Source organism: Pelodiscus sinensis, chromosome 8, assembly GCF_049634645.1.
Source record: "Pelodiscus sinensis isolate JC-2024 chromosome 8, ASM4963464v1, whole genome shotgun sequence".
NCBI lineage: Eukaryota > Metazoa > Chordata > Testudines > Trionychidae > Pelodiscus > Pelodiscus sinensis.
The window spans coordinates 41,420,877-41,442,122 of record NC_134718.1 but is presented as its reverse complement, the minus strand read 5'-3'; the positions used below and the strand labels follow the sequence as shown (position 1 = coordinate 41,442,122).

The 21,246-nt window shown below is 42.7% G+C and overlaps 1 protein-coding gene across 1 annotated transcript in view; it reads left to right on the top strand.

Annotated features, from left to right (window-relative positions):
• Nucleotides 1-21,246, top strand: part of PLCE1 (phospholipase C epsilon 1) — a 233,062-nt gene that overhangs the window by 27,512 nt on the left and 184,304 nt on the right. Inside the window, exons 2-3 of the mRNA XM_025181886.2 lie at nucleotides 8,948-9,071; nucleotides 11,948-12,233. Of these exons, the coding sequence (XP_025037671.1) occupies nucleotides 8,948-9,071; nucleotides 11,948-12,233 (410 nt within the window). The remainder of the gene's footprint in view (nucleotides 1-8,947; nucleotides 9,072-11,947; nucleotides 12,234-21,246) is intronic.

Here is a 21,246-nt window from a genome sequence, read left to right as displayed (position 1 = left end):
CTTAAGGGACATTGGTTAGCCTTAACATTTTAATGTATATTCTTACTTTATTACTAACTCTGTGGAGGGAGAGAGACCCCGTCAGGACTCCTTGACTCTATCTCAGCTCTGGAAAGGAAGTAGGGTCTAGAGGGTTACAGCAAGGGGCCAGACACATTTCAGCTCTATATAAGAATATCAGAATGGCCATACTGGGTCAGACCAATGGTCCTTATAGCTTTTTATTCTATCTTCCAACAGTGCCAATGCCAGGTGCTTCAGAAGGAATAAACAGAAGAGGTAATCATCATGATCCATCCCCTGTCACCTACTTTCAGCTTCTGGCAAACAGAAGCTAGGGACACCATCCCTAACCATTCTGGCTAGTAACCATTGATGGACCTATCCACCTTGAACAGATTTTATTCTTATTGGAACCCTGTTACTGGTTTGGGATTTTTCACCATCTCCTAGCAAAGAATTCCACAAGTTGACCATGAAAAAACAATTTATTTTGTTCATTTTAAATCTGCTACCTATAAATTTAATTGACTCATCTTCTTTAGTAAGAACATAAGAACGGCCGTACTGGGTCAGACCAAAGGTCCATTTAGCCCAGTAGCCTGTCTGCCCACAGTGGCCAGCATCAGGTGCTCCAGAGAGTGTGGACCGAAGACAATGATCAAATGATTTGTCTCCTGCTATCCTTCTCCAGCCTCTGACAGACAGAGGCCAGGGACACCATTTCTATCCCCTGGCTAATAGCCTTTTATGGACCTAACCTCCATGAAATTATCTAGCTTCTCTTTAAACTCTGTTATAGTCCTAGGCTTCACAGCCTCCTCTGGCAAGGAGTTCCACAGATTGATGACACGCTGTGTAAAGAAGAACTTTATTTTATTAGTTTTAAACATGCTACCCATTAACTTCATTTGGTGTGCTCTAGTTCTTCTATTATGGGAACTAATAAATAACTTTTCTTTAATCACCCTCTCCACACCACTCATGATTTTATATACCTCTATCATATCTCCCCTAAGTCTCCTCTTTTCTAAACTAAAAAGCCCTAGTCGCTTTACCTCTCTTCATATGGGACCTGTTCCAAACCCCTAACCATTTTAGTTGCCCTTTTCTGAACCCTTTCTAAGGCTAAAATATCTTTTTTGAGGTGAGGAGACCACATCTGTACACAGTATTCAAGATGTGGGCGTACCATAGTTTTATACAGGGGCAGTAAGATATTCTGTGTCTTATTTTCTATCCCTTTCTTAATCATTCCTAGCATTCTATTTGCCTTTTTGACCACTGCTGCACACTATGTGGAAGTTTTCAGAGAACTATCCACGATTACTCCAAGATCTCTTTCCTGATTTCTCGTAGCCAAATTAGCCCCCACCATACTGTATGTATAGTTGGGGTTATTTTTCCCAATGTGCATTACTTTACACTTATCCACATTAAATTTCATTTGCCATTTTGTTGCCCTGTCACTCAGTTTGGTGAGGTCTTTCTGAAGTTCTTCACCATCTGCTTCTGTCTTGACTATTGTAAACAATTTAGTATCATCCGCAAACTTTACCACCTTGCTGCTTACCCCTTCTCCAGATTATTTATGAATAAGTTGAATTGGTCCCATGACTGACCCTTGGGGGATACCACTAGTTACCCCTCTCCCTTCTGAAAATTTACTATTTATTCCTACCCTTTGTTTCCTGTCTTTTAACCAGTTCTCAATCCATGAAAGGACCTTCCCTCTTATCCCATGACAACGTAATTTACACAAGAGCCTTTGGTGAGGGACCTTGTTAGACTTACCGGTCTGTAATTGCCAGGATCACCTCTAGAGCCCTTTTTAAATATCGGTGTCATGTTAGCTATCTTCCAGTCATTTGGTACGGAAGCTGATTTAAAGGATAGGTTACAAACTACAGATAATAGTTCAGCAATTTCCCATTTGAGTTCTTTTAGAACCCTTGGATGAATGCCATCCGGTCCCGGTGATTTGTTAACATTACGTTTTTCTATTTATTCCAAAACTTCCTCTAATGACACTTCAATCCAGGACACCTCCTCAGATTAATCACCCACAAGGGATGGTGCAGATTTGGGAATCTCCCTAACATCCTCCCTAACAGCCGTGAAGACTGAAGCAAAGAAATCATTTAATTTCTCCACAATGGATTTATTGTCCTTGATTGCTCCTTTTGTATCTCGATCGTCTAAGGGACCCACTGCTTTTTTAGCAGGATTCCTGCTTCTAATGTACTTAAAAAACATTTTGCTATTTCTTTTTGCGTTTTTGGCTAGCTGTTCCTCAAAATCTTTTTTTGCTTTTCTTATTACATTTTTACACTTGATTTGACAGTGTTTATGTTCCTTTCTATTTATCTCACTAGGATTGGACTTCCACTTCTTGAAAGATGCCTTTTTGTCCCTCACTGCTTCTTTTACATGGTGGTTAAGCCACACTGACTCTTTTTTAGGTCTCTTAGTATGTCATAGCCAAATTAGCCCCCACCATACTGTATGTATAGTTGGGGTTATTTTTCCCGATGTGCATTACTTTACACTTATCCACATTAAATTTCATTTTCCATTTTGTTGCCCAATCACTCAGTTTGGTGAGATCTTTTTGGAGTCCCTCACAGTCTGCTTCTGACTTGACTATCCTAAACAGTTTAGTATCATCCGCAAACTTTACCACCTCACTGCTTACCCCTTTCTCCAGATCATTTATGAATAAGTTGAACAGGATTGGTCCCAGGGCTTACCCTTGGGGGACACCACTAGTTACCCCTCTCCACTGTGAAAATTTACCATCTATTCCTACCCTTTGTTTCCAGTCTTTTAACCAGTTTTCAATCCATGAAAGGACCTTCTCTCTTATCCCATGGCAGTGTAATTTACACAAGAGCCTTTGGTGAGGGAACTTGTCACACCTCATTCCACGAGGTGTAACAGTTAACTGTCCCTAAAGACTTAGTTCGAGTTAACATTTGACTGCCGCGGGTAGCCGTGGGCAGTTAGTTCGGACTAAGGGGATTTAAAAATGGTGCCCGGACGGGAAGATGCAAATAAAGCCCGGGATATTTAAATCCTGGACTTCATTTGCAACTTCGAATGCCTACATTAGCCTCCCTAGTTCAAGCTAGGGGGCTAGTGTAGACATACTCCCAGTCTTTACCAAAGACAAAGTGACTTTAAAACCCCATCCCAAATTTCTCATGAAAATTATGACTTCATTTCATATCAATGAGCCAAATTCATTTACCTATCTTCTTCCTGACACTGCATGAAAACACACTCCAAATGTTGCACCACACTCTTGACATTCAATGAGCCATTGCCTTCTATCTTGACAGGACAAATCTCTGGAGAAAATCCATGAGGCTCTTTATCTTTATTCTGGAGAGTCCAAAGAGGAACCTGTATCTTCCCAGTGATTATCTAGTTGGATTTCCTCCTGCACCCAGGCCTGCTACACCATTCATAATAAGCAGCCACCGCCAACTATCACAACCCATTCCACCAGACCTATAGCAACAACCACATTCTTCCTCAACAGTGTTTTACTTATTGATATTTGCAGAGCAGCCACTTGGTCATCTGAGCACACTTTTGCCAGTCATTACACCATAAATCCTGGTCTGATCCTTACTACAGTGGTTGGACAGGTGGTACTCTCTACTCTGTCTAGAATATGGCTCCAAAGCCCACCTTCTCAAACCAGACACTGCTCTTCTGACATCTGAAGTTGAGCACCCACAGGGACAGCACTTGAAGAAGTTGTTATTCATCTTGTGCAGTGACAATGGTTCTTCAAGATGTATGTCTCAGTGGGTGCTCCACTACCCTCCTGCCTCCCTTCCTTTGAAGCCCCCATATGGGTGTATCCATGATAGAGAAGGAACGGAGAAGCCGCACTGCACGCATATAGTCAACAGACACCAATGGCACAAGAGAACACATTGCACATGCATGGCACAGCAAGGTACTGCTAGGAAAAATCTCTGATCACCAGTGTGAGGACACATCAGCACCTGAAGTGAATCACCTCCAGGGACACACATCTTGAAGAACCATCATTACTGCACAAGGTGAGTAATTTCTTCCTCTTACACCAAAACTTGCAAATACGGGACTTTGGTGAGGAAGATCCAGGGACAGGGTCCTCAAACTGAGAAGACTATCTCTACTCTGATCAAAATGAAAGCTTGTGTCGGAGAACAATTACAGCTTCACTGAACTAGCATTGTCCTGTTTAATTGTGATGAGACTGAATGTAGAGCGTTTTCAGTGAGAGATATTTGACTGTGGTGTTCCAGAGTATGCATTTGTTAACCTTCAGGTGGTGCTTCGAGACTTACCCATTTTATACATTATAGAAGAGATAATCATAGAATCATAGAATCATAGAATAATAGGACTGGAAGGGACCTCAAGAGGTCATCGAGTCCAGCCCCCCGCCGTCAAGGCAGGACCAAGCTCCACCTACACAATCCCTGACAGATGTCTATCTAACCTGTTCTTAAATATCTCCAGAGAGGGAGATTCCCCCACCTCCCTTGGCAATTTATTCCAATATTTGACCACCCTGACAGTTAGGAATTTTTTCCTAATGTCCAATCTAAACCTCCCCTGCTGCACTTTAAGCCCATTACTCCTTGTCCTGTCCTCAGAAACCAAGAGGAACAAATTTTCTACTTCCTCCTTGTGACACCCTTTTAGATATTTGAAAACCGCTATCATGTCCCCCCTTAATCTTCTTTTTTCCAAACTAAACAAGCCCAGTTCATGAAGCCTGGCTTCATAGGTCATGTTCTCTAGACCTTTAATCATTCTTGTCGCTCTTCTCTGTTCCCTTTCCAATTTCTCCACATCTTTCTTGAAATGTGGCGCCCAGAACTGAACACAGTACTCCAGCTGAGGCCTAACTAGTGCAGAGTAGAGCGGCAGAATGACTTCACGAGTTTTGCTTACAACACACCTGTTGATACAACCTAGAATCATATTTGCTTTTTTTGCAACCGCATCACACTGTTGACTCATATTCAACTTGTGGTCCACTATGACCCCTAGATCGCTTTCCGCCATGCTCCTTCCTAGACAGTCGCTTCCCATCTTGTATGTATGGAACTAATTGTTCCTTCCTAAGTGGAGCACTTTGCATTTCTCTTTATTAAACCTCATCCTGTTTACCTCTGACCATTTCTCTAACTTGCTAAGGTCATTTTGAATTACGTCCCTATCCTCCAAAGAAGTCGCAACCCCACCCAGTTTGGTATCATCTGCAAACTTAATAAGCGTACTCTCTATCCCAATATCTACATCATTGATGAAGATATTGAACAGTACGGGTCCCAAAACAGACCCTTGAGGAACTCCACTTGTTATCCCTTTCCAGCAGGATTTAGAACCGTTAACAAAAACTCTCTGACTACGGTTATCCAGCCAATTATGCACCCACCTTATCGTGGCCCTATCTAAGTTATATTTGCCTAGTTTATCAATAAGAATATTATGCGAGACCGTATCAAATGCCTTACTAAAGTCTAGGTATATGACATCCACCGCTTCTCCCTTATCCACAAGGCTCGTTATCCTATCAAAGAAAGCTATCAGATTAGTTTGGCATGACTTGTTCTTCACAAACCCATGCTGGCTATTCCCTATCACTTTATTACCTTCCAAGTGTTTGCATAGGATTTCCTTAATTACCTGCTCCATTATCTTCCCTGGGACAGACTTTAAACTGACCGGTCTATAGTTTCCTGGGTTGTTCTTATTCCCCTTTTTATAGATGGGGACAATATTTGCCCTTTTCCAGTCTTCTGGAATCTCCCCTGTCTGCCATGATTTTTCAAAGATCATAGCTAAAGGCTCAGATACCTCCTCTATCAGCTCCTTGAGTATCCTGGGATGCATTTCATCAGGACCTGGTGACTTGCTGACATCTAACTTTCCTAAGTGACTTTTAACTTGTTCTATGTGTATCCTATCTTCTAAACCTACCCTCTCTCTGCTTGTATTCACTACGTTAGGCACACCTCCAGACTTCTCGGTGAAGACCGAAACAAAGAAGTCATTGAGCATCTCCGCCATTTCCAAGTTTCCTGTTACTGCTTCTCCCTCCTCACTAAGCAGTGGGCCTACCCTGTCCTTGGTCTTCCTCTTGCTTTTAATGTATTTATAAAAAGTCTTCTTGTTTCCCTTTATGCCTGTAGCTAGTTGGAGCTCATTTTGTGCCTTTGCCTTTCTAATCTTGCCCCTGCATTCCCGTGTTGCTTGCCTATATTCATCCTTTGTTAGTTGTCCTAGTTTCCATTTTTTATATGACTCCTTTTTTATTTTGAGATCGTGCAAGATCTCCTTGTTAAGCCAAGCTGGTCTTTTGCCATATTTTCTATCTTTCCTACACAGCGGAATTGTTTGCTTTTGGGCCCTTAACAACGTCCCTTTGAAATACTTCCAACTCTCCTCAGTTGTTTTTCCCTTCAGTCTTGCTTCCCATGGGACCTTACCTACAAGTTCTCTGAGCTTATCAAAATCTGCCTTCCTGAAATCCATTACCTCAATTGTGCTGATCTCCCTTCTACCTTTCCTTAAGATCATGAACTCTATTATTTCGTGATCACTGTCCCCTATACTGTCTTCCACTTTCAAGTTCTCAACTAGTTCCTCCCTATTTGTTAAAACCAAATCCAGAACAGCTTCTCCTCTGGTAGCTTTTTCAACCTTCTGAAACAGAAAGTTGTCTCCAATGCAGTCCAGAAACTTATTGGATAGCCTGTGCCTCGCTGTGTTAGTTTCCCAACATATGTCTGATAGTTGAAGTCCCCCATCACCACCAAATCTTGGGCTTTGGATAGTTTTGTTAATTGTTTAAAAAAGGCCTCATCCACCTCTTCCACCTGGCTAGGTGGCCTGTAGTAGACTCCTAGCATGATATCACCCTCGTTTTTTACCCCTTTTAGCTTAACCCAGAGACTCTCTACACAGCTATCTCCTACATTCATCTCCACTTCAGTCCAAGTGTGTACATTTTTAATATACAAGGCAACCCCTCCTCCCTTTTTTCCCTGTCTGTCCTTCCTGAGCAAGCTGTACCCTTCCATACCAACATTCCAATCATGCGTCCCATCCCACCAGGTTTCTGTAATACCAATGATATCATAGTTGTATTTATTGGTTAGCAATTCCAGTTCTTCCTGCTTATTACCCATACTTCTCGCATTTGTATATAGGCATCTAAGATACTGATTTGATCTTGCCTCCCTGTTGTGCCCTGACCCTCCTTTCTCCTTGCCATTATAGGCCGTAGTCCCCCCCATTTCCAACCCATCTCCCAGTCCCGCACATGCAGCACTTACCTGTGGGCTTTGCTCACCTGCCCCCAACAAACCTAGTTTAAAGCCCTCCTCACAAGGTTAGCCAGTCTGTGTCCAAACAAGGCCTTCCCGCTCCTGGAAAGGTGAACTCCATCTCCGCCAAGCAGTCCTTCCTGGAAGAGCACCCCGTGATCAAGGAAGCCGAATCCCTCCTGGTGACACCATCGTCGCAGCCAGGCATTCAGCTCCAGGATGCACCTCTCTCTGCCCGGGCCCCTACCTTTGACAGGAAGGATAGAAGAGAATACCACCTGCGCTCCAAACTCCTTCACCCGTACTCCCAAAGCCCTGTAGTCACACTTGATCCGCTCAGTGTCACACCTGGCAGTATCATTTGTGCCCACGTGGATGAGTAGCATGGGGTAGTAGTCAGAGGGCCGGATAATCCTCGACAATGCCTCTGTAACATCTCGGATACGGGCCCCTGGCAGACAGCATACCTCTCGAGATGAGCTGTCAGGGCGACAGATGGGTGCCTCCGTTCCCCTCAGAAGAGAGTCTCCAACCACCACTACCCTACGTTTCCTCCTCGCAGTGGTGGCAGGAGACTGCTCAACCTTGGTGGTGCAAGGCCTGGTCTCCTCCACTGTGGGGGGTGACTCCTTGTCTCCTGCTGAAAGTAAAGTGTAACGGTTATGTAACAACACAGTGGGAGGGTTAGGAGCAGGGGTGGAACGCTGCCTGCTGCCGGAAGTAACCAGCTGCCAGTTCTCACCCTGCACCACTGCCTCCTCCATAAGTGGCTGGTCAACAGTCCCACATCCTAGGACAGTGACCTCCGTGGACTCCACAGGAATACTGTCCAGGAATTCCTCATGGCTTCGAATGCTCCTCAGCCTGGCCACCTCCTCCTGTAGCTCTCCCACCTGCTGCCTGAGAGATTCCACCAGCAGGCACCTTTCACAATGGTTGTCTCCCCCAGCCTGGAGATCACTCAGTGGGAATTGCAAGCCACAAATACAGCAAGACCACACCAGGACCTGGGTAGAGGCATCTATGCTCAGGTTCTCTGTCTGGATACAGGCACAGGTGGAGGAGACAGGAGAAGTACTGGCACAAGCGCTTCGGGTCTTCATCACCATCAGTCACTCCCTCTGCTCAACTCCCCTGTCTGCAGTCCCCTGTCCGCTTCGCTCCCCTGGTCGCACTGCTCTGGCTTTTTAAAGCCTGCTTGCCTAGGTCAGGCCTGCCCCCTTCTGAGTCACACAGGGGAAGGCTGAGCCTGAGGCTAATCAGAGGCAATCAAGGGAACAATGGCAGGCTCTCAGTCCCAACTGCCACAGAAGCTGAAACTGAAACTGCTAGCACTCACCTGGAATCAGACTCTCAATTCACACTTCAAACTGTAAAATTCAAACAGTCAGGCACAGGCACACACTCACACCACAGCTTGTACTCTCACCGGGTAGCCTCTTCGGCGGTGGGGTCGCTTTGCTCTCCCTCTTCAACTCCCCTGTCTGCACTTGTTTGATACAACTTTGTATTTGGTTTTGGAAGAGTCTTTATTTTTGGACCTTTAACTTTATTTTATATTGCTCTTATAAAGATTTTACATTTTCCCTGGATGGGAATTTTTGTAGTAAATTGTTTGACTTTGGCTACACCACTATGGCTACCCCTCTCAGATCTACTGACAAAGGGATCTTTGATGAAGTAGAGTTTCTTAGTTTTAAAGATGATGATGATGGTATCTCCAAAGCATTGGTTAAAGAAGATTTCCTGACTCACTAACACCACTCTCTACTGCTCTTTTTGATAGTCTGGTGCCTAAGCATAAAACCATCAGGTGATCTTACCTAGTAAGATCCGTTGGAATCTACAGTGTGAGTCAAGATATCACAGAACTATGCACCTTTACAAGTTGATCTGGGCTCATGACCCTCTCATCTGTTCAAGTAGGGCTGAAAGTGTTATGGAAACAGTAATTTATAGGAGGAGGATTTTTCATGGTACAATGATAGATAAATGTTTACCTCCTGTGGACTTCCAGTTAAGTTAGGTGCATGAAAATTTCCCTCCAAATGCATTTCAGTTCTGATTTCAGAATGCAGCAGAATTTGTCTCATTGTCATAAACAGTGCATAAGGCAAAATCCCTTTTATTTATTAAAAAAAGTCTAACAACATGAGTACAATCTTGGATCATCTTTATAGACCAATGTTCATATTTGTAAATTTTGTTGGTACTTTCCCTTGCATTTCATCATTCTTCTGTTACTCTGCATCGTTCATATCATCATCTCTGGAGATATTGTAGCAGTGAACTTTGCAGTAAGGGTGGACAGAAAGTAAACCCAAGAGCTAATAAAATAAGTTAAAAAAAGAAAAGCAAATGCAATCACTCTCTCACCTTGGAAATTTCTTTCTTAAGTTACTGCATTAATAAGATTAGCTTATTAGTTTTAAAACTGGGTAAATGTTAAATTCAGAAGTGAGATGAGAATAATTATTTAATTCCAAAGGCATAAATTGCTTTTACTGCTGTGTATTATCAGGATAAGCCTTTGCAATCTATCTCAGTATCCAAAATGGTAACTTTTGCTACATTGCTGACCTGTTGCTACATTAACTTTTGATTAGCTAATTTACATTATTTCAAAAACTAAATCTTTAAAATAAATTATTAACATTAAATGGCAAGTTAGCAAGATAAGAATGTGAAAAATCAAGTGTTTCCTTGTACATTACGTGGAAAAGATTTCTGGAAGCTTTTTGCTTTGAACATTAGGCTATTTTAAATTAAGCAAAAATAACTTAGTTGGTAAGCCAGAGAGTGAACTTCATTAGTGTTTGAGCAAGACTAGTGGAAAAACAGAACTAAAAAAAAATCAGAGAATGGTGGATGTGGAGAATGAGCATGACACCAGAACATTTTGAAAGATTGTTCTTATGGATTGGGGGAAAAAAAGCCTTAAATCATGACAACATCTTGATGAAACTATTTTTACTGCCATTGAAATTAATAGGACATTATTAATTACTCAAAATGTTTAGTCTTATAATAAAACTTAAAAAACAACAATGGTCCTGTAGCACCATAGAGACTAACCAAAAATATATACAGTAAAACTCCATTGGTCCGGCATCCAATGCTCCGGGACTCCTGATGGTCCGGCACCATCAGGAACCCGGAAGTGCTGGGGCAGCTGGACAGCCTTCCCCCATTCAGCTGCTGCTGAAACTGACTAGCAGCTGAATCGGGGAAGCTGGGAGCAGAGCAGCTGGGTGCTGCCGGGTTGGTCTCTTAGTGCTGCCCCTCGGGGCTGCGGGACCAACCCGGCAGCACCCCAGCTGCTCTTGGGGACGCCTGGGGCAGAGCAGTCAGTTTCACCAGCAGGCTGACCAGAAGCGTCAGTTTCACCAGCAGGCTGAATCCAGACGCCTGGGGCAGAGCAGCTGGGGTGCTGCGGGGTTGGTCTCGTAGCGCCGCCCCTCGGCGCTGCGGGACCAACCCGGCAGGACCCCAGCTGCTCTGCTCCAGGGGTCCCCAAGTCAGCCGCTGCTGAAACAGATCAGCGGCTGATTCCAGGAAGCCCCGGGCAGAGCAGCTCTGCCTCGGGCTTCCTGGAATCAGCCGCTGATCTGTTTCAGCAGCGGCTGAATCGGGGACCCCTGGGGCAGAGCAGCTGGGGTCCTGCCGGGTTGGTCCTGCAGCGCCGTCCTTTGGCGCTGCAGGACCAACCCGGCAGCACTCCAGCTGCTCGGACCCAGGCGTCCCCAAGAGCAGCTGGGGTGCTGCCAGGTTGGTCCCGCAGCCCCGAGGTGCAGCGCTACGGAACCAACTGGGCAGTACCCCAGCTGCTCTGTCCCAGCCGTCCCCAAGAGCAACTGGAGTGCTGCTGGGTTGGTGCCGTAACGCTGCCCCTCAGTGCTGCGGGACCAACCCGGCAGCACCCCAGCTGCTCTATTGCAGGCATCCCTGATTCAGCTGCTGCTGAAACTGACCAGCAGCGGCTGAATCAGGGACGCCTGGGGTAGAGCCAGGCTATCGGAAGGGGGGGGCTATGAGGGATCTGGGGTGGCATCCCCTCCCACCCCACTCCAGACTCCTCATAGCCCCCCTTCTGATAGTCCGGCATATCTGATAATCCGGCACCCCCTGGGTCCTAAAGGTGCCGGATTATTGGAAGTTTACTGTAGATAGTATTGTGAGCTTTTGTGGTCACAACCCTTTTCGTCAGATGACAAGACATCTTATAGACTAACATGGCTATCCCTCTGAGATTTTTAGTCTTATAATAGTATAATTAATCATCTTTAATTTAAATACTTGCTAAATTTCTCTGTGTGGCATATTTTAGTGATATGAGGGTCGTTAAAGCTTTGGGATTGGGACACTGTCTAAAGTAATAGTTTTTCAATCGCTAGTTTAGGATTCCCCACCCAGAATGTTTGCAAATCAAGTTTGGATTCTTAGAATTTTCCAGTTTAATACATAAATACAATGTTCTAGCTAGTAGAGTTTTTTGCAGTATGAGCCATTGAACTTTTTTACAAGAAGTCATGCTGATATTTTTTCCAAAGGTTCAATTTAGTGTCCTCAGCAATTGAGCTAACACTTCATGCTTTTATTCTTCACAGATCTACAATGCAGTGAAAGAGGAAGAGGGGGCAGAAGATACTTATGAATATTGTCTCCATCCTCTGAGAGAGCTTCCAACAGTAGATGCAGATTACAGATGCAAAAATATTTCTTTCGTAAAACCATGTGTAGAAAGTGCTTGCTCTGAGTATCGTGCCACTTTACAAAGGACATCACTCTCTAACTTTGTCACTGGTGCTCTACTAGAAGCAACAACATCACTGGGAGCAAGAAGTGGTCTTATAAATATCTTTGGAGGGTCAGCTGGAAGAACAATGCTTAAAGGTAATAAAGGAAGATTTCATTGTTTTGAACCTTTACATAAATATATTAAGTACAGAAAAAATCTTCATTATTGTTGTTATAGAATGCTGCATTATGTACAATATTTTATAATCCCCTAAGTGGAACTGGAAGATATAGGAGAAAGTAGTATATGTTTTCAGAGGCTTTTCTGTACAATTCAGTGTGTGAAGAAGTGGCTGTCTGTTGGTAAGAAGGTAAAAAATACTTATCAACTGACATATTGATATTTTCCTGATTTTTTAAAAAAATGTTAGTTTCTTTTTAGAAATGTTCCATTCACCATCCTGATAATCCATTGTTGGGTGGAAGACAAATGTTTCTTTTAACATTACATTACAGTATTTAGATAAGAGCATTGTTTTCCAAATTGTATGGACTCATTACTTTAGACAGATCTATACTATAAAAACTTTTAAAATTATCTTACACAGCACTATGCTGTAAGTTTATGTGGTTCACTATTTACTGTTTTTTCCCTATGCCCTCATATTTGTTTTATCTGAGCACCTCAGATACGTTAGTATATTTATTCTCCAGATATCCTATAAAAAAGAGAAGTGTGTTTCTCAACTGGGGAATTAATGCAATAGAAATTGTGACTTGTCCAGAGTCATGCCAGAGTCTGTGACAGAACTAGAAACAGAATCAAGCTTTCTGGGACCCAGATCAGAAGATCATCTTTTTTCTCTTTACAGGCTAATAATGATACAGTTCATTCCCAGAAGAGTTTACAATTCAAAAAGCCTCATTTCTGCAATCTGATCAGTGTGACTGGATCTTTGAGCCTTCATGGAGTCCCATTAAAGTTAATGAGACTATGCATGAGTACAGTTGTCTGCTCACACAAATCAGATGATAAATTAAAGCCTTAAAATAAGGGGTGAGTAGATTATAACATTGGGTAGAATATGGCTAAGTGGGTGTCAGAAGTAAGAACTCAAAGTTTAGGTAACTATGTACAAGACTTGAAGGATTCGTTTATTATTACAATCGAAGAAGTTTGCTTATATACCTCCCTTCCTTTTGAGGTGGGACTTGTAGGAGAAAAGGGAGAAGTTATAGTGGGACAGAAAGGAGGCTCCATGTATAAGCAAAAGGAAGGCATGAAGCTGAGTGCAAAAGAAGGAAATTTAAAGCAGTGATTAGGTGAATAGATTGGAATGGGATAAGAGGAAGAACTGGAGAGTGTAAGTTTAATCATAGTACAGCAGTAGCGGTAACATAAATAAGACTAGAAAATGTTTATAAAAACAGAATTATATACATTTATTTAAAAGTTTCTGGAAAACTGGTTGCCAATGTTTTATACATCTAAATGTGGGTATGTCTACACTACCACCCTAGTTTGAACTAGGGTGGTTAATGTAGGCAACCGAAGTTGCAAATGAAGCCCAGGATTTGAATTTCCGGGCTTCATTTGCATCTTGCTGGGCGCCGCCATTTTTAAAGCCCCTCTAGTTCGGACTCCGTGCCCGCGGCTACACGTGGCACGGAGTAGGTAGTTCGGATTAGGCTTCCTATTCCGAACTACCGTTACTCCTCGTAGGACGAGGTGTACCGGTAGTTCGGAATAGGAAGCCTAATCCGAACTACCTACTCCATGCCGCGTGTAGCCGCGGGCACGGAGTCCGAACTAGCGGGACTTTAAAAATGGCGGCTCCCGGTAAGATGCAAATGAAGCCCGGGAAATTCAAATCCCGGGCTTCATTTGTAACTTCGGTTGCCTACATTAACCACCCTAGTTCGAACTAGGGTGGTAGTGTAGACATACCCTTAGGGATGTAAAATCCCCGTTAATCAGTTAACTTTGTGGGTGAAAGTAACTTAAATTTCTTACAGGTACAGTACTGTCACAACCTGCCCCCCTCGGGGGGGGGGGGAAGGGAGAGAAGATTGCAATACAATAGTACCTGTAAGACATTTAAGTGTGGTGTGGTGTGCAGGAGATTCATGGCAGAGGGGTGCAGTGGATGGGGGCTGGGGGTGTGGGAAGAGGTGCAGGAGATAGGGTTGGGGACATAGTGGGTTTAGGAGTCAGAGTTGGGGTGTGTGAGGGGCTCAGGGCAGGGAGTTGGAGAGTGGAGAAAGAATTGCAGTCAGTTGGGGTGTATGAGGTGCTCAGGGTAAGGGGTTGCTGTGTGAAGGAGGAGGTGCAGAAGTCAGTTGGGGTGTGGGGGAGTGCAGGAGGCACAGGGTTAGGGTGTGGGGGATGCCAGGTTAACTTACCTGGTCCAGAGTTGGCCACTAACATCAACCCTTGCCACGTCAGATGGGGAGCAGACCATGGGCCCATCCTAGTGCTGAGGCCAGAACTGGGCTGCTGCAACTGCGGGTGGACAGGGGCCAATTCTGTCCCCCCCAATCCCAGGAGTGAGGCCAGAGCTGGGTTGCCACCAGCCCCTACTGCGGCAGACAGGGGTTAGAGCTAGGAAGCTGCAAACATGGACTGGCTGGACAGGAGCCAATTCCATACCCTACTCTCCAGCAGGAGTGAGGCTGAGACCGGGCTGCTGCAGCAGGAGTGGGACCATCTCCAGCCCTTCCTGTGGCAGGCTGGGGCCAGGGCCATAGGCACAGCCTGGCTGGACAGGGGCAAGCCAATTCCACACCTCACTCCCCTGGCAGGGCCAGGTGCTGTGACCAGATAGGAGCTGCTGCCAGCTCTCCCCAGTAGCCCGGCTGGGAGTGTGCACTCTTCCCCTACACCATGCCCCCAGCCAGCCCCTCTAAATTGCCTGCCTGCCTCTGCAGAGCAGCATGCCCCAGACAGCTCTTGCCAGAGCGCAACTTGCTCTTAATACATCTGCACACTGGGGCATACCAACTTACTTTCACCTCTGTTTAACTGGTTAAACATTAGGTTGACCTAATGTTTAACCTGTTAACATATTAAAGCAGGATCAGGGCTGGGGACTGCTCCAGCTTGGCTAGGGCAGCACCAAGCCATGGAGTTCCCACCCCCAGCCCCACTGTGGGACTGGTTGCCAGCTCCCATTCAATGTGCTGGCGCTAGGACCACCGGTAGCTCCTGGCTCCCAGACCCTGCCAGAGTAGCCCCTGTATTTGGCGGGCCTGGGCTCCCTACGGACAGAGGCTGCTTCTGCCTGCAAGGGTGCCTGGGTTTGCTGTGGACAGTGGCTGCTCTGGACAAGAGTAGCACCAGATCATGGCCGGTCCCCTGTGGGGCTGGAGCAGCTCCCTGTCCATGGAAGGCAGGGAGTTTCTTCAGCCCCCACTGGTTATTAGTTAATCAGAACTGGTAAGCATCACCCAGGTAGGGTGATAGTTACCAGTTAACCATTCTCATCCCTAATGCAAATATGGAAAAATCTAGAATAATCTTAAAATAAATTTAAGTTTAAACATTTCTTTGATCTGTTGTAGCTATCTAAATCTTAATAACTGCCATAATTGATCAAAATAGCATTATATAAAGCAAAGATTAAAGGGAGTGATTAATCATTATGGAGCAGTGCATTCTTTTGTTTAGTGAAATACTAGTGGGAGTTACCCAGCGTTGCTTGGGAAAGTGGAGGAACAAAATTCAGAAAAACAGTAGTCCATTATCGTTTTTTGAAAGGTAGTTCTATAGGGATTAAAAAATATATATATAAAAAGTATAAAACAACCAATTTTACATGTTATCATCAAAAACTTTATTGTAAACTATATTTTTTGTTTCATTATTCGTAACAAATATGTACAGATTTTTTCCACTTCCAACTCTTGAACATACAACATAGAGTTGTCCATGTGAAAAGCAAGATGTCTCCAAATCAATTCCAACTACGTTAAGTGACTGTCCTTGCGCTTTGTCAGTATACATTGTTGAAATATAAGTTGACAGTTGATATAACTGAGGTGAGGTACCTGAGGAGAGGGAGGGGGAAGGGAGTCGCGCGACTGCTGCTAGTGCCCGAGCCCGCCCTCCGCTTCCTTGTCCCTCTGCCGGACTTAGTGAGCGACTGTCCCCCCGGGAAGCCGCTTCTCCCCGCACTGCCAAGCTCTGTGCAGCCCAGGGGAGAGGCGTCGATCTCTCATCTCTTGCCTCCCACAGTACCTTACAATCTTCTCCTGGATAAAAGGTTATCCCATGCAAAGTTTGGTTGCGGTAGCTCTTATAGTGTCCAAGTTATTAGCACACGAACATTCTCCTTTATATATTAGATTAATTTGGTGTTCTTTATCTAGGTCAACACAGTTACTTTTTGTGTTGTTTTGGGTGATTGCAAAGTACTTTAGGATATGCTGTATAAAAGATGGTAGAAAAGATATCTGCTGTATAAAAGATGTTGACAAATATTGATGAGATAGGAGTTAAAGGTCTCTTAATAAGTTGTCACAATTTTGGATATGCGTTCAAGAGACATTTCACACTCTCTGTCAAATGAACCAGAAACATATTTTTACTGAAAGTTACCATGTCTTGTCAAAATCTACACGATCTATATGTATAAATACAGATATTTTAATGTGTGTCTCTGTCTATGTGTCTGTCTGTGAGTCCATTTATTTAAGAATGCCTCCTAAATGTTATGAGCTAGATCCACCAAATTTGGTATGGAGCTTCATGTTACTGTAACTTAAAGCAAGGTCAGGAAAATTGGAAGCCCTGGGAGACGGACAGTTTTTCATAACGTACAAAGGGATGGTTGCTGTTCGGAGACGTGATATGAGAGTAACTACTGAGGGCAGCAACCCCGCAGGGCAGAGCTGTCCTGCGGGGTGTCTACTGGGGCAGCCATACCAGCAAGGGAATGATCAGCAGGGCTGGTTCTCTGCCATCTTCCCTGACAGAAGATCAGGTAAGTGGGGTCCCACTGCCCAAAAGATAGCCCTCACCAGCTCTCCATGCTCTGGGAGAAGCCAGGGAGAGAGAGCCCCTGCTATCTTCCAGGGACAAGCCGATGGGTGGGGTGTGTAGTCCCCTCTGCCCTAGGCTGCCACCAGGGAGAAGACAGCAGCCACCCCCATCACCTGCCTTGAGCCCCTCCTTACCCCTTTCCCTGCTAAGGCTCAGGCAGAGAAGGTGCTGTCTTTGTGTAGCTAAGTCCGCTGCTGCTTTAGGCATTTTTTTAGTAGGATCTTTAGCCGTTGTTTCTACCAGCAGAAGGTAGCTTATGCAGGGCATGAGTCTGACCATATTAGATTTCCTCTCTTGGAAGGAACTCCAAAGACTTCAAGACTTTGAGTCATCACTAAAAATTCCCTTGAAGTTTTGGTTCATCTAACAAATGAGAAATAAATCAACACTACAATAATAAAAACCTAATTTATTTATGATCAGAGAAAATATATGAGTACTAATATGTGCTTTTGGTTGAATTCTAAGATATTCTCTACAGTTTTCTTATAAAAATAAAAGAAATTCACTTGTGGAATAAAGGATTTGTTGATATGAGTGGGCCATGACTAAGAGATCTATAATATGTGCAAATGCTGAAGTTAATTTTAAAATGAAAGTTTGTACATTTTATGAAGTTTAATTGGTCTGAAAAAATGGAATTTTTAGTACATTAGTTAATCTTTTAAAGCATATTTATATTTTGTATTATTTTAAAAGCCTAAAAACTCATTTGAATAAGCTTTGTAAAAGTAATGTCCATGGGAACATTTATAGTGTAGAATAGAACTTGCTCGGTATGTTTATGTTAGCTGTTAGCTTGTCAGTCAGAAGCAAAAACAAAGCAAAACAAAATCCCCAAACAAAAAATCCTAAGGATCTCAAGACTTTGAATCATCAGTAAAGTTTCCCTTGAGGTTTTGGTTCAGTAAACAAATGAGAAAGAAATCAACACTACATTTACAGTAAATACTTAATTTATTTATGATCAGATAAAATATGTGGGACACTAATTTGTGCTTTTCGTTAAATTATAAAGTATTCTATACAGTTTTCATATAAAAACCAAATGAGATTCTGAATTTTCTTTAGCCTTTCAAACAGACATTTGCTTTCCAAATAAATCTAATATTCTTCTACCAATTATTCTGTAATCACTCAAAATGTCTGCAATGAGCTATTTTTATTCTCTATCAGTAGAGAAATAATGAACTAAAATTTATTTTTTTAATTTTTCATTAACGTAATTGTCTCTCTCCTTTACTTCTATGATGAATCTTGCATTGAAATATTTAATATAAATTCCTCCGGGATATATATTTAATAATCTTCAACTGTAGCATTGAAACCACATCAGATATTTAAGTACAGATCTAAGAAACCAAAACATGGCATTTTTAATGCAAGGCTCAATTTCCAATTCCATACCAAAAAGTCAAAAGAGGTTTCTTCAAACAAACAAATACATGCAGCATATAAGCAAATCACCTTTAAGTGTTTGAGTTCCATTTCTGGGTAGTTTTCTTGAACTTATAGGGGAAATTGAGAGAAGTTTCTTTAGAGTTGCTAGGTGTCCGGTTTTGAACGGGACAGTCCAGTATTTGAGCTTTCTGTTTGGGAAACAAATTGATAAAATATAAATGTCCAGTATTTTCTAAATAAGATGTAATGTAGATTGTGATGTAATGTCAAGTGTGTCCGGTATTTTTGTTGAAACCATCTGGCAGCCCTAAGTTTCTTATGGCGGCGTTCTCTCCTTAAGTCTTCTCCACTCTATCTAATGTTATAAAACTGATTTTCCACTTTTGTAGTTCTGCTGTTTGTAGCAGTGGTAAAAGTTGGAATGTAATGAAACAGAAATAAAAATACTACTATAGCTGTGACCAATGGAGAATTATGATATTTGTGTAATTTGCTAATGTAAATGCAGTCTAAGAGATGGCTCTCTCTTTATAAATATTAATATTATTTTTACAGTGAATCAGATTTGCTGAAAAATTCATCAAGGGTCTTCCCTCCCACACACACACACTTTTCTAAGCTATACAAATAACTACTTTGGCTCCTAGGCTGTCAAAGTGTCTAAGTTGATGCCATATCACTTTATTAATAAAATTGGAATGGGGATACATATTGGCAGTTTCAGGCAGGAAGTCCTGTAATTAAAAAAACACACACCTAATCTACATGCTTTGGAGTGCTAAAAACAGTGCTGTGCAACCTGTGGCTGATGGGCTGCATGTGTCCCACTGGGCCCAATCCAGTGGCTTGGCGGGCCGGATCCAGCCTCCAGGCCATATTTTGCCCAGCCCTGAGCTAGGAGCTGATGCAAGGGGAGGGGCAGAATGGTAATTAAGAAAGAACAGAAGAGAGTTGATGAGACAGGTCTGGTTGATGAAACAGGACTGGGAATCCTATGTAGCAGAAGGCTTTCAGGAGAGGGGAAGATCTGGCTTAGCCAGAAGCAGGCCAAACCCAAGAGAACTGGATGGTTCTGGAGGACTATGATGGGTAGGACTCACAGGCAAAGGAAGTGTGGAGGATGGGACTGGGATGCTTTCTCACAGAAGTCTTGAGGAGAGGGTTGTAGCAGAGGACTTGTAAGGTGCTTAGAGAATGGCCAGAATGGTAGAGGCCCTGGAATAGTGGCAAAGGTATTATGAAACAAGGATTTTTGCTCCTTAGGTAGGTGAGCTTGTGGTACAGGGGAGCTGGGATAGAGACATTTAAATGGTGAACATCTTTTTAACTGATTTTAGTTGGAGTTTTGCAAACTGTTTCACTTTAAGGGGCCTGTGAAAAGATGCACTTATATTAATCAAGTGACATTCAGAAACAGACATAACTGTGACTTTGTGAGGGACATTATTTCTTTTTTGGGGGGAGAGATGGCTACTTTCTGGTCTGCGGTAAAAAAAAAAGTGGGTAACTCAGGTCTGAAGGAATAGCCAAGGCAGGACTTGCCTATGTTGCTGTGCTTTGCTGCTTGAGGGTTCTGTGATGTTGTGGGCCCTGTAACAATTACCGTTTGCCTACTTTAATAGCATCGATAAAAATAAATTTCACTTGTGCAGTGTAGTGAGTAAACAACCTTATTTCATATATAAGACACAAGTACAAAAATGTAACACGATTAAAACAGATTTTATTTATAATTGGGTTATCAAATTCAAAGGCTCAATCCTAGCAGGATGCCTGGTAGACTTTAAGTGTCAAACTTCCTCCCATATGAGTCCCAGTATTTCAACTTTTATCTAGGGAGGTGGTAACCTGACCTTTTAGCAAGTGAGCCAAATGCATGTCTTCTTCATGGCTTACACAAAGCATGTGAGTTATGTATTTTGCCAGTTTGTAGCTTTAAACGGAGCAGCTGTTGCCTGACAGTTAGTGTGGACAAGTGCTGTGTGCTATCTTTTTGTGGTATTGAAGTACCTGTTCTTCTGACATTTTAGAAAGAAACTAAGATTCAATAAAAGGTACTTTAGCTGGTAAGATTTACATTTTATGAGCTGTAAAACAAAGACTTGATGTCTTTATAAAGCAAGACAAGTTTTATAAAGATAGAAGTAATGAGTTTCTTTTTGATCTAGTCAGCTCATTAATGTCTGTTTTATAACATGGCTTTGAGAACGTTTACATTTAAGTGGAAAATAAAGCAGAGACACAATGTAAATAATGTTAATTGAAAAGGCATCTGAGACTTGTAAATATGTATTTTGTAGTTTAATTTATGTTTGAAATGAAGAGGAATAGAAGTCTTTCTGTGGTCTGGAGGTATAATTTGTGTTGATTATCTTCTCATTGCAACTAATTTGGGTTGATGGCAAAATATTTGTAAAACATACTTTTTATTTCTTTTTAATGGTAAGATTACATAAAACTGAAGCAAAATAAATATTGTAGCTATCAACAACTGTTGAAGAAAACTAAACTTATGATTGTCGCATTCAGTTTAACCTCAGAGTTATAAAGTTCACAACCGAACAGTGACTTAATACAACTTTCAAACTTTAATATGCAGAAGAAAATTCTGCTTTTAAATATCTCAATTTAAATGAAACAAGCACAGAAACAGTTTCCTTACCTTGTCAAATCTTTTTAAAACTATCCTTTTATTTTTTTAGTAGTTTACTTTAAACATGTAATGCG